We start from the raw sequence: 13,573 nt of genomic DNA on the forward strand, positions 1-13,573 counted from the left end.
CTTTACCCAAAATGCCATAGCGTGTTATTTTCCCATAAAAGAAATTAAGAATATCATGTGCATACATACACCTGTGCTAAATTGAAATGGATGAGTAGTGTTTTATCTCATTTGATTCTTTCAGACCCATACAAACCCAATCTCACTGTCTCTCAAGTCTCGCCCTTTAATGGGTGGTTTAATTTTCACTTTATTATCTGTAGCATATATTTTAATGGAGCATGAATTTTTTTATAGATGAAAGTGTTCTTTGCATCTTATATACACTAGGAGCGTGAAATTTTTCTCATTTTGTTTCAATATGTTCTGCGTAGAATGCTTAGACTTGACTTTATTCTTTATGCATTCTTGATTAGCTTAAAAAAATGCTAAATATTACTCAGAATCCTTGACTTTGTACATAGTCGTGTCTAAGACTAAAAGACGATGAGGTCCGATCACTTCGGATCTGAAAGAATAAAATAAAACAAGACGTTAAGGCACTTCCTTTTTGGTTTAGTAGGCGCGCGTATGCACATGGTATCCTTTAACTTATTTATTTTATCAGTTAATTAGTGAATGGGGTAAATAATACAAAAACTAATAAGTTTAAGGGTAATAGGTTATCCGCACAAAGTTCAAGCGTAATAGGACTCTCGTATAGTTCAGATGTGTAACTAATAATTTCATCATAATTTAGGTGTGTTTCTATACCTTATCCCTAAAATATAACTTGTATTTATTATTATTTTTAATGAGCATGAAAAAAGCTGAGTAACACTTATTTTGGGACGAAGTAAGTACTTCCTCCGTTCACTTTTACTTATTCAGTATTCTAAAAATAGATTTTTACTTTTACTTGTCACTTTTAGCATATCAAAAGAAGACAATTTATTTTTTCTTATTTTACCCATAATAGTAATTATTTACTTCAAATTATTATTCAAATCCAATAAAATATACATCAATTAATATGGATATATTGGTAAATTATATACTCTAATTATTATTTTTTAAATAGTATAAAAAATTTAAAATAGACAAGTAAAAGTGAATGGAGGTAGTATAAACTTAGGATTGAATTTCCCACCATATTTTGTCATCAATTATATTAACCATGGCTTATAATTTTAACATTTGTCTCTCACATTGTTAAATGTGTCAATTCTTAGGGACAAGTGTCACTGTAATTGTACGAAGATCTCAGTGGCTAAATACTCTCAATATGCTCATTCCCAATCCCAACATACCCAATTTCCCTTTTGTTAAATGCATAGTTATTTTACATAGTAATTCGCCATGGAAAAAGGACCACTTAAAGTTGAAATCATCGATTTGGAACATGCAAAAAACCCAAATTTTTCTGGGGTTCGAAAGAGGAAATCAGGCAAGTATGTTGCTGAAAAATGGGACCCGATTAAGAAAATACGGGTATGGTCGGGTACATTTAACACTATTGAAGAAGCTAATGAGGCTTATTTAGCGAAGCAACGTGAATTTACTCAGCTTAATCAAGGTTGTAATCAATCTACTGATTATGCCCAACACATGTTTGATGAAATGCCAAGCTCAAATTCGACTAACCCGATTAAGGAAAAAGGGGTTTGGTTTGGTACATTTGACACTGCTGAAGAAGCTTCCGAGGCTTATTTGGCGAAGCAATGTGAATTTGCTCAACTTGAAAATCATGGTTTTAGTCAATCCACTGATTATGCACACCACATGTTCGATGAAATGCCAAGCTCAAATTTGACTATAAAAAGTGGTGCTGCTAAAACAAGCAAAACCCATCATGGCAAAAAGCCCTTTAACACTGCTGAAGAAGCTTCTAATGCTTATTTAGCGAAGCAACGTGAATTTGCTCAACTTAATCAAGTCCCTGCTTCTGCCCAACGCATGTTTGATGAAATGTCAAGCTCAATGATCAAAGCGCAAAGCTCAAATTCAGCTGAAAGAAGCAATGCTGATCATGGGAAAAAGCCCTTTATTAGGGAGACAAATTTCAGTGAAAAGTTACTTGGAGCTGAATGGCAAAAAATTGGGAGATTGAGAAAAGACCCTTTCAAGAAAAAGCAGGTATGCTTAGATACTTTTGAACCTGTTAAAGAGGCATCCAAAGGCTTTAACGAACCCATAAAGATTGTACTCCTTCCCTCTCAAATTATTTGTCGTGGTTATTAAAAATAGTTATGTCAAATTATTTGTTGGTTTAAAAGTTCCAAGGCACAATTAATTATTTTTTTCCCATTTTACCCTTAGCAGAATATCGGCATTAATGGAGATGACACATAAATAGATTAAATATTATATTTAATGGAGAGAGATTATAATTTAGACATAAATAAGAGTAAAGTTAATCAAATACAAACCTAATTAATATTATTTCTTATTTCTTAAAGGCGTGTTTAAAAAAATGACAAATAATTTTTGAGATGGAGGGAGTAGAATCTTCTAAACAAGCCTCATGTTGGAGCAAAAATGCATTTTAATAGCAAAATAGTAATATTAATTTGTATGAGTTAATGGTGAAAGTGGCTATTATTTCTTGGGGTAACTTATGCAACCATTATGACGTGTTTCACCCTAATTACCCCACTAAGAGTTTTCTTACCTCACTTAATATCCCTCTAGTCCCTAATTTACTCTATGAAATAATTCTACACCTATTTATAGAGAGGTGTTTCTTCCATGAGTTGTGCAATGAAAAATATTGTATTGTGTATGAGAAATGTGTGAGAAAATAGGGCAGTTTGCATGATAAAAGTGAGGTTGGTGGGTAGTGAAAAAAGAGTTGAGAGAAAAAAATATATTTATTTTAAGTCTCCAACTCACTATAAAAGAGTATTTTTATGTCGAAGGAAGGTGTTCTTCTGGTGTAGCTTTGGACTCAACATCTTGTCCAATATTTGTAGTATTTGTTGAGTTATACGGTGTTTTCGGGCTGTTGAGTCACACTACTGGACCGGTGAAGATTATACCGCAGTGGGCTTGAATCTCCCTAAGGAGAGCAAGATATCCGCACCTTCGGCCTGAAGAATTTTTATTTTATTTTTCCTTATTTTATTTGTCAACGGTAATTTGTGGTATTTTCACTGACACCTCTTGGTTAATGTCTAATGTCCAGGGCACAAAATCAGCTGATGGGTGTAATACTGTAATGAAAAATCCTAAAGCCAAGAGGAGAAGCTTACTTGGAATCCGAAGGCAAAAGAACGGGAAATATGGTGCTGTAATTAGAGACCCAATTAGGCATGAGCGAGTATGGTTGGGCACCTTTAACACTGCTGAACAGGCTTCCAAGGCTTATTTGGCGAAGCAATGTGAATTTGCTCAACCAGTTACAGCTAATCAGGCCTGTAATCAATCCCCAAGCTCAAATTTGACTAAAAAAAGTGGTGCTCCTAAAAGAAGCAAAGCTGATTATGGAAAAATGCCCTTTATTAGGGAGATATCTTCCTGTGACAAAAGACCCTTACTTGGTGTTGAATCGCAAAACATGGGGATATTGAAAAAAGACCATTTGAAGAAAAAGCAGGTATGCTCGGATACTCTTGAGCCTGGTAAAGAGGCATCCAAAGGCATTATTAACTCAAACATGCATGGATATGAGAAAGTAGTAAAGGTAAATCAAGGGAAAGAACCCATAATTTGTGTAGAATCTTCTAAAGAAACCTCATGTTTAATGTCTAAATCATCTGATGATGGGCGTAATAATGTAACATTAAATCCTAAATCCAAGTCAGGCTTACGTGGAATCCGAAAGCAAAAGAATGGGAAATTTGGTGCTGAAATTAGAGACCTAATTAGGCATAAGCAAGTTTGGTTGGGCACTTTTGACACTGTTGAAGAGGCTGAACAAGCTTATTTGTCCAAGAAGTCTGAGTTTCATATGTTAAGGCAGAGAAAAAAGGAGAATAAACCAAAGCATTGTGATCAAATCTTACATGCTGCTAGTGTGGGTGGAAATAAAAAAATGGATTCTCCCAAAACAACATGTATCGTTGGGGTTAACAAGAACAAGTGGGGGAGGTATACATCTGAGATTATAAACCCCATTAGTATGAAAAAGATTTGGTTGGGGACTTTTGGCACGTATGAAGAGGCTTCTCAGGCTTATCAATCTAAGAAGCTCGAGTTTCAGAAACTAGTCAAGCCAAAGAAGAAGTGTAATAAGAAAATTCATGAGAAGCAAGTTGGGAAGGAGAAATTAGTCAATGTCAATCAAGGCCATGTAAATTGTGAAGCATTTCAGCCCAAATCAACTGCTGAAGAAACTTTCCATGCTAATCAGTATATGAAATTCGACGCTGAGAGATCAAAGGAGGCCGAGTTGCAAAGCAATATGCCAAATGAGGATGCAGATCTGTGGACGGGACAATGGGTGCAACTTCCAGGTGGCAAAGAAGTGAACTTTTCACTGAAACTGGGCTTACCAATCATTGATAACTATGGATCTCTTTTAGGTGAGTTCAGCAGTTTGGACGATCTCCGTATATATCAAACGGGGGATGACAATGAATAGTTTGAAAGTTTGTAAACTGCAAGAAGATTTTTTGGGTAGGACTCTGTAGATAGTAGTAATATGTAAGTAATATGTAAGCTTCTTGCAACTTTTGGTCTTAGTCAACATGATAATGACAAATGATATATGTGCATATTCCTCTCCATCAAAATGATATATGCACATATTAGTAAAACTAGTCAGTTGCCCTGATATCCTTATTCTCTGTGTTTGTTTTGGCTGTTATTCTGGATATTTCTTTTAGTGTGCTAATTATCTAATTTCATCTTAATGCCTTTGTGGTCGTCACTATGAGAAATTGGACGTTGAAAAGTTCATCATGTCCACTTCCTTTCGACTACAAAAAATGGTATAACGAGTGCAGACAAAGACATATCTCAAGCAAATTTCAGTCCTGACTCTAAAATGTTAGACTTGTTTCTGCAAGGTAGTCATACATACAAAATTGCATCCTTCAATGAGAAAGAGTAGGGAAGAAGAGTGTGAAAGGGGAACAAAGAGTTGCAGCCGCAGATGGTGCTGAACGAAGGCCATATATTGTAAATGAATCTTGTGTTGTAGACCCATTGTTACCCTGGCTGGAAGACAGCAAGTTGTAATTTGAACCCCCCCCAATATTTTGAGTTGAAATTAGTAAATTTGTGATAGGTGGTGTTCAATTGATCCTCTTATTCAATATTTTTTCCTCAAAAACCCTTCTTCAAGCAATTCTTGCATTATGGTACAGGGGGATGGGCACTTAATTAAGGGACAAACGTAGATTAATTCCAGGTACGTGACGCCATTCCTCCTTATGTACGTACTTTCTTTTCATTACTTACTCTTCCATTTTATATCAAGGACCATGCAAATTTCATATGTATGAGGTGGTTTTGTATGAAAAAGAGAATCGAAAAACTTAGTAATCATTAGGTTTAAGATGTCTTGCCTTCTTGTTTGTTACATTAGTCTATTTTATATGCAGACAAGAGTCTTCGTCACTGTTAGTGTTATCAAATCAATTTTGTGACATACCTTGCGAGAAAAAATCCAGTCTACATGATCAAGACATTGGATTATATGCTATTATTGATTTGAAATGATTGTCTGCTATATTATGAGTCATACAACACGAGACTTGTGGTTGATGAATGGTTTAAGGACTGAGAGAATTAGAAATCTGTTTTATCATAATAGAAAGGCTGAAGTGGCATATTTTGGTAACTGGCATATTGCATTAGCAGGAAAAAATATACATGAGTGTCAAAAAAGGACCCCTAGATCGAAAGCCCCAGTTCTAGTACTTCAAACATCATTAAATAAACTCAACAAGAAAAACATCCTATCTAAGGATAAAAATTAAGCCTCTCAAACAGTTTTGCTAGTCGAGGTATTGGTGCTCCTCTTCAATGGATATCTTGTATGATCGCCTGAGTAGAGTCTCCTCTGTCCTCTTCTTGCTCTGGAACAGGCCTTGATTCCTTGCTTGCCATAAGTAGTAAACACGTGCAGCTAATGTCATTCAGTAAATTTCTGCTCCTGAGCTGCTTCCTGCTGCATGGTTCTTGGCTCAGCTTTGCTCTTCTATCCATCCCTGTACTGGCTTTGAAATACCTTGCCAAGTTATCATCTTTTGCTAGACAACTGCTAACAAGTGCTGAATGTCTTCATCTGCTCCTTTACACAATGGACAAGTCAGACTGTAGTTCCTAGTTCCTGCCCCACTTTATCAATCTATTTTGGTGTATAGTTTCCTTTGTAGAGCCAAATAAAGAATAAATAATCATTTAGGACTTCCTTGATTATTGCACATGAGCTTCTAACACTGGATCTTTGCATAGGTACCCCTCAATCTGCTGTATATTACCTTGATGGAATAGTTCTGCTGGTTGAGATTTGATAGTTCTTAATAGTATGAGACAAATTAGAGGGAAAGAACATATACTTCACCATCGAAAGTAAATCTCCCATAATAGTAAAAAAAGAATTCCGCTAATATTACTCTTTTTTCTTTTCAAACTTGTACAGAAAAATCGTACTCACTGAGATTTGAAGAATGACAACTTGATATTAACAAATTTTCATTTGTTTTACATGTACCTTAGTGGCATAAGCCTTCTATATTGTCCTTTGGCTTATTGGCTATGCTTATCAAAGCTCATTTGAGCTATAGCCCACCAAATTTGACTTGCATTTTGTGCTTATCTAACCTAATAAAAAGTTGACCCACAACCAAAGAACTAAGAAAAAGTCATGGATCACAATCTATTAGATCCAATGATTTATACAATTTTAGTAGGGTTTTTGCATGTATAGGAACATGTCCTGGAAATTACTGAACTGGTCAATGTTGCAATTTTGTTGTTGCACTTGGGGTTCAAAAGGGTCATTTAGTAAATCATCCAAATAATTTAGCTGGAAATCATGGGTGTTTCCGAAGCCGTTCCATTTGGGTGCACTCTGAACCTCCTTATCACATGACGACAAGACATGCTCTGAGCCAGAGCTCGAGTTAGTCGTATGCATTCTAGTCATAGATTCGGACGTTTCGAAATGATAGTAGTCACTTGGCGGCATCATTTGTGGCCGTGGCGGCATCGGCGCCGGTGCTAATTGTGTGACCATCTCATCACTTTGTGCAAAGTGTAAAATTTTTGGTTTTATGTCTTCCTCAAATTCCCCAAAACTCGCACTCTCCTTGTCCACATTGTAATGCTTCTCAAGTGTGCCCTTCTTGTTGTATATTCGACACAATACCCAATCATCAAGCTGCAATGAATGGTAACCACATAATTAATAAGCAATCATAATTGTATTATTGCATTTATAAATTACAGAAAAAAAAAATTGACATTTTATATAGTAAAACCTTTTATTAAGTTTTTCTTTCAAAACAATTACTATTATATGGTATTTTTTTTTAAACCATCAAAGGGAGTTACTTGTGATTTACAGTGTGATCATAAATTATCTCATTAAACGTAAAAAAGTTTGAAAATTTTAAACTAAATTATTTGTAAATATTGAGACATGTCAATCTTTTTCGAGCAAACTAAAAAAAAAAAGGAAAGTATACCAATAAATCAATATAGATGGGAGTATAGGTGGATCCTCAATGTTATTTGTGGGTTCACGTGAATTCGCTAGTTTTTGTTCAGATGAGTAATAATTATAAATATTTACTAATTCATATGCCTAATTTCTTATAAAAAGGAGAAAAAAACACTAAAGTAAAGATTTAAAGAGCAAGTAAAGTACCCTCAAGTTATTGTTCTTGCCAGCAGACCTATCCACATTAGCAAGTCGATATTCATGCATAATCCAATTGGTCTTTATTCCTTTAGGTGCTTTTCCAGAATAGAAAACAAGTGCCTTTTTAATCCCTAATGTCTTTGGTTTTCCAACAGGTTTATCAGCTCCAGTTGCCTTCCAGTAACCGGTTCCTGCTGCTCTGTTTGGCCTTGAACCGTTTGGGTATTTTCTGTCTCTTGGTGAGAAAAAATACCATTCTTTTTCACCATACATTGCCTTCTCTGCATTTATTAACCAAAAAAAAAAAAATATTAGGAAAAAAGTAGATGATTGTAAATGAAAATAGAAAAAAGACACTTATTATTAACAAAAGTAGAGGGGGGGGGGGGGGGGGGGGGGCGGATTTTAAGAATAACATTAAATATGTGTTTAAACAAGTTTTTATAATTTTCTATGTATTTTGGAAAGTGATTTTTGAAGAGTAGCTGTTTATGTTTTGCGAATTGATTTGAAAAATATTTTTGTCAATATTAAATTAGCAATTTGTTCTTGGTCAATTTTTCAAAAACGCTTTCGAGGAAAAAATATTTTTCCAGCTTCCGTTGCTACTCACACGTACTTATGTTTTCCGTAAAACTTGATAAAACGATTTAACTCTCTAAAAAAGTAGAGTAACTTTTTTTAATTTAAAAAACAAGTACTCGTAGTATTTTTTAACTTCACAAAGCTTAAATCAAACAAGCTATAAGGAAGCAGAACATTTTTTTCTTGAAAGGTAATCATTTTATTCACAATCAATAGAAATTGTTTAACATGAAAGATAGATTGTAGAAACAGATTTTCATTACACAAAAAGTTACTCAACTTAAGTAAATTTATATAAAATTATTATCAAACTAATTTTTTAATCACAAAATCACTCAGAAAACTTGAATTATTAACATTAAAAAGTCCGACCTAAAATATCTCAAATAAGTTATTGCTATTGCTAAGAAAATAGTGAAAGAGATGAAGGAAAAAAATTACCAGGTAATTGCCATGGATCAAACTTGTAAAGATCAATTTCAGCTATAATTGAAATAGAAATCGACTGTCCAGCACATTTCCTGCATAAATAATGTTGCACCAATTCATCATCTGTTGGATGAAATCTGAATCCAGCTGGTAACTCTAATTGCTGATTTCCCGCTACTCCTTTAATCATTTCCTTCGATGTAATAACTCTTCGGTAATGTCCTTTACCTTTTCTTTCACTTCTATTCGACAAGATCTGCTTTAATTTTCCTCTGTTTATAATTTTTCTTATCTGCTTGCTGTTGCTGCTTTGTTTTCTTTCTTTGACCACAAAGTATTTGTGGGTGTCAAGTGTATATATAGGGAAAAAACAGGGCGGTGAATTTGCACGTGGTCGAATGGAACTAGCGTGTGTGTAATAATTAAAAAATAAACCTTGCTGTAGAGAGAGACAGCAGAAGCAGGACCACTCCTTTATGTCGACCACTTTTTTATATTATATTATATTATATTATGTATGCTACAATATGTTGAATTTGATTATTCATTAAAGAAAAATCGTAAAATATCATAAAAATATCTTTAGACAAAGCTTAAAATATCTGAAAATACTTTTAGACTTTTCATATCCAAATTAAATGACTCGGTTAATTTTGTGACTCTCAAATACTAATCCGTCTTTGTTAATTTATACGGATGTGTTTAACTTTTCAAAATATAAGAAGTTTGTGGTTGTAAGAACTTTTTTTTTTTTTTAGTACAGAAGAACTTGAAGTTAACTAAATTTTCAAATACTGTCGGACTTTTTTATAAAAACCACCTCTATAATAATATTTAAGTATAATGACGTTTTGTTTAGAACCGATTCTTATATATATTATGTTAGCATATTATATGTTTTTTGTAGCAACATTTATTATTGCAGTAAAAAGATTTTCAGATAAACGACGATGTTATAGAGAGGTTTGACTGCCCAATATGAAATACTTCCTCCATTTTTATTTATGTGAGCGTATGATTTTAGTAAGTTTCAAAAAATGATATAATTTAATTTACACTTCTTCTTTTTTCCTATAATTGTCATCTTTTCTATTATCACATAAATATAATGGTACGTTGAGAACCATAAATTTTAAAATTCTTATGATACACCCAAGGATGTGACCTAGTGGTCAGTGGATTGAGAACTATGAGATTTTAGGTTTAAATAGTAATTTCCTCCTTATTGTCAAAGCTTTTATGGACAATGTTATTCGATACTTGTACTGTTGAGAGGTAATTGGTACCCTCAGTCGAGTTGCTTACAAATTGATTCAGACATTATCACTAGAAAAAATATATTAAAAACTCAGAAAACTACATAAATAATCATAACATTCGTTTTTTATAAATTTTATATCACATAAATTGAAATAAGAACTACTCCCTCTATCTCAATTTATGTGATACACTTTTCTATTTGGTATGTCTACATTTTTATATTTAGAAATGACTTAACTAAAAATTTCACCTTTTACCCTTAATTTAGAGTCACACAAATACTCATATCTATGACTTTTTTATAACCACAAGTTTCAAAAGTCTTTATTTATTTCTTAAACTCCGTTTATGATCAAACTATATCACATAAATTGAGACGGAGGGAGCAGTTGCGGATCCAAAATTTTCACTCAGAGGATTCGAAAAAAATAAAAAAAGATATCCATAAAAAATAATGTCGTCCCTAGGAATTGAACCTTGAACGCTGGAGTGAAATTTGAATACTCTGGACCACTTGAGCTAACCTTTTGCATTGATTTAGGGTATTCGAAACTCGTATATATACATAAATATAAAAAATTTACTTTATATATGCAGTATATTTTTTTATCGAGAGTGTTCGGATGAACACCCTAAGCCCGCCTAAATCCGCCCCGGAAGGGAGTAATGTTTTTCAAGCATTAAAAGTCGTGGGGCTTAGGGAGGTGAGTGGGGCAGGGGTGGAGGGGAGTACATTTGAGAAAGTTGCTTGGTGCGCAAGAGTCTAAGCTAGTGGGTGTGAGGTTTTGTGTTTAAAGGCTGACCGCAGCCATAAGACTAGAAGAGTAGTGGTAGTACTACTATCAAATGAGAAGCTGTAACGTGGAAAGCTGTCTCCCACGTGTGGCTATTATGCTGTCACGGCACACGTCACACGCTATGGACCGCTTTCTCATGATTTTATGCGATTCATTTAAAAGTTAAGAGTTACATCTTCGGTTAATTCAATTTATATGATGATATTTAATTGGGAATAAAATTTTAAATAATTTTATTATGATTTAAAATAAGTTATAAATATTGTGTAATCTTTTTATTAAGAATAAAGTAGTTATCTTTATATTTGTATTGTTATTAAATATAAAGAAATATCACTTTCTTAGATTAATTTTAAAAAAAGTGTCACATAAATTGTGACAGGAAAATTATACTTTTGGTTCCGGTTCATTAAAACACTTCTCGTTTTAGAAATTTAGGAAAAATGGCATATTCTTAAGTCCGAAAATAAAAATAAGAAAAGGGCTGTCCGTTGCAAAAAAACATCTCATGTCAGCAGGATCTCGGAAAATGCCTCACTCCAAATTATGTTATGTAGACACTCTTCCAATGCGAACAACAACGATTTAAACCCTGATCTACAGATCAAACGGAGACTATTTTTATCGAAACTTTTTATAACGTTGTGATTGTTTAAGATTATACACTAAAGTCATAACCACATAATATTATGACATGTTTAAGATTATAAATTTCAAAAATATATATTTTAATTTATTATATCAATTTAAATTATATCACATAAATTTATTTTGCTGGCCTCTTAGCATATGTTTTATGATGAAAGTTGCAGAAATGAGAATGCTGCGATGGATGTGTGGGCACACCAGGCAATATAGGATTAGGAATGAAAATATCCGAGATAAAGTGGGAGTGACATCGATGGAGGACAAGATGCGGGAAGCGCGACTGAGATGGTTTGGGTATGTGAAGAGGAGAGACACAGATGCCCCAGTGCAGAGGTTTGAGAGGTTGGCTATGAACGGTTTTAGAAGAGGTGGAAGTAGCCCGAAGCAGTGGCGGAGCCAGGAATTTGGGGAAGGGTGTGCAAATTTTGTTCTCACTTGTGTTAAGGGTGTGCAAAATTAAATATATACTCATAATCGCTAACATTCAACCTATGTACACCGCGTAATTTTCCGGCGAAGGGTGTACACCTGACCACCTTTCGCCTAAGGTGGCTCCGCCCATGGCCCGAAGAAGTATTAGGGAGATGTGCTTAGACAGGACATGACGCAGTTCCAGCTTATCGAAGAAATGATTTTAGATAAGAGGTTATGAAAGACTCCAATTAGGGGTAGAAGGCTAGTATATTTTAACTAAAATGATTCAAAATATAAAATAATAAGCACATAAAGAATTCAAATGCGATTCAATATTTTACTACATATAAATAAAACATAATTTTAATTATATATAAGTAGTGTAATTTTTTATCAAAGAGTGTTCAGATGAACCCTGGCTCAACCAAGCTCCGCCCCTTGTGGCACGAGGCACACATAAATTTAAAGAGAAGAAGTTAACAAAAAAAAAATGGAAAAAGGCAAAAAGGAGAAGTCGGCTGTTAAAGTAATACTTGCAATAATACTCCAATACAGAAAAAAGAAGAATTCAACAGCAGGAGACCACTCGTGTGCTGCGCACCCAACCCCAGTAGTCAAAGCATGTTCTTAGAATAATAATCATCAACTTGTTTGTTCATGGTCAAAATTTTATCTAGTTCAACTTTTTAAATTTGTTTTCTAATCCATATATCCGGATCTATATATTTTTACCTTAATTAGATGTACTATCTTCTTATCGCGCCATAACTTTTTTTTTTCTTTGAAAAAGAAAGAGGTAAAACTCCAATGCCTGGACCATAACTTAGTAGGCGTTTGGCCATCAATTTTCAAATCATCATTTGAAATCATGGTTTCAAATCAGCGTTTATACGTGCGTTTTCAGTCATGGTTTGAAATCATGGTTTTAAACCCCAAATCATCAAAAAAACATGGTTTCAACTTTTTTAAATACAAAATTTAACCCATAAATTTATATTTTGTAAAAAAAAGACCCATAAGTTGGTAAATATTTTTAACAATTATCCCTATCAATTATTTACCAATATCATTAACTTCCACCAACTTTTATTTATGTCTACCAACCTTTAATTTATGTGGGAAGATTATATTAAAGAGTAGTTACATAGTAACTACTATTCATGTTAAATTTTCGTTTTTATTGAAGTAAAGTTTGATTAATTGATGTTGCATTTTTTAGAAAAGTCTTCTAATAGTGTACTAATTTTGTTATAAACTATGATTTGCTTATTTGGTAAGATTGTATAAGAATTGAGAATGTTTTGATAGTTTTCACAATTTGTGGGGTTTTTATATCTATAAGAGAAAATACAACTTAAAATATCCAAATTGTATATCCAAACATGGTTTGAAACCATGTCCAAACAGAGCCTTAGTTACAACTTGCATGTTAAGAATTTATTAGGTATATAAAATACATAAGCTGTCCTGAATTTGTTCGAAAATGTCATTTACACATTGAAATTTGAAATAAATTTCTTTCCTCCCCAATCCTAGCCCCTGGGTGGATCTAGGTAGGAGGAAGAAATTCTTTCATTGGAAAATTACACGATATATATAGAGTTAAATTTTTGTGTATATGCATATTTATTAAAGGGCAAAGGGTCAAATGTACTCCTCTACTTTAGTTCATTAGAAAATTTTGCCCTCCGTTAGTCAAAGTAGTCAA

The 13,573-nt window shown here is 33.6% G+C and overlaps 2 protein-coding genes across 2 annotated transcripts; one reads left to right on the forward strand and one right to left on the reverse strand.

Moving 5' to 3' along the window:
* Positions 1 to 1,116: 1,116 nt before the first annotated feature.
* LOC132615000 (uncharacterized) lies at positions 1,117 to 4,676 on the forward strand. The gene is made up of 2 exons (XM_060329554.1): positions 1,117 to 2,055; positions 3,104 to 4,676. The coding sequence occupies exons 1-2, from the start codon at positions 1,279 to 1,281 to the stop codon at positions 4,499 to 4,501; spliced, it is 2,175 nt and encodes a 724-aa protein (XP_060185537.1). The 5' UTR covers positions 1,117 to 1,278; the 3' UTR covers positions 4,502 to 4,676.
* Positions 4,677 to 6,453: 1,777 nt separating this feature from the next.
* On the reverse strand, positions 6,454 to 9,090 carry LOC132614230 (NAC domain-containing protein 2-like). The gene is made up of 3 exons (XM_060328640.1): positions 8,759 to 9,090; positions 7,739 to 8,013; positions 6,454 to 7,249 (listed from the first exon to the last, which is right to left on the reverse strand). The coding sequence occupies exons 1-3, from the start codon at positions 8,934 to 8,936 to the stop codon at positions 6,773 to 6,775; spliced, it is 930 nt and encodes a 309-aa protein (XP_060184623.1). The 5' UTR covers positions 8,937 to 9,090; the 3' UTR covers positions 6,454 to 6,772.
* Positions 9,091 to 13,573: the final 4,483 nt, after the last annotated feature.

Source organism: Lycium barbarum, chromosome 10 (assembly GCF_019175385.1).
Source record: "Lycium barbarum isolate Lr01 chromosome 10, ASM1917538v2, whole genome shotgun sequence".
In the NCBI taxonomy this organism is placed as follows: Eukaryota; Viridiplantae; Streptophyta; class Magnoliopsida; order Solanales; family Solanaceae; genus Lycium; species Lycium barbarum.

Excerpts from the sequence above, each read along its gene's own strand:
- LOC132615000 (XM_060329554.1), top strand. The coding sequence starts at position 1,279 with ATGGAAAAAGGACCACTTAAAGTTGAAATCATCGATTTGGAACATGCA. Across the intron at positions 2,056-3,103 it reads ACCCTTTCAAGAAAAAGCAG|GGCACAAAATCAGCTGATGG; the intron begins GTATGCTTAGAT and ends TCTAATGTCCAG.
- LOC132614230 (XM_060328640.1), bottom strand. The coding sequence starts at position 8,936 with ATGATTAAAGGAGTAGCGGGAAATCAGCAATTAGAGTTACCAGCTGGA. Across the intron at positions 8,014-8,758 it reads TGATCCATGGCAATTACCTG|AGAAGGCAATGTATGGTGAA; the intron begins GTAATTTTTTTC and ends TAATAAATGCAG. Across the intron at positions 7,250-7,738 it reads GCAAGAACAATAACTTGAGG|CTTGATGATTGGGTATTGTG; the intron begins GTACTTTACTTG and ends CATTCATTGCAG.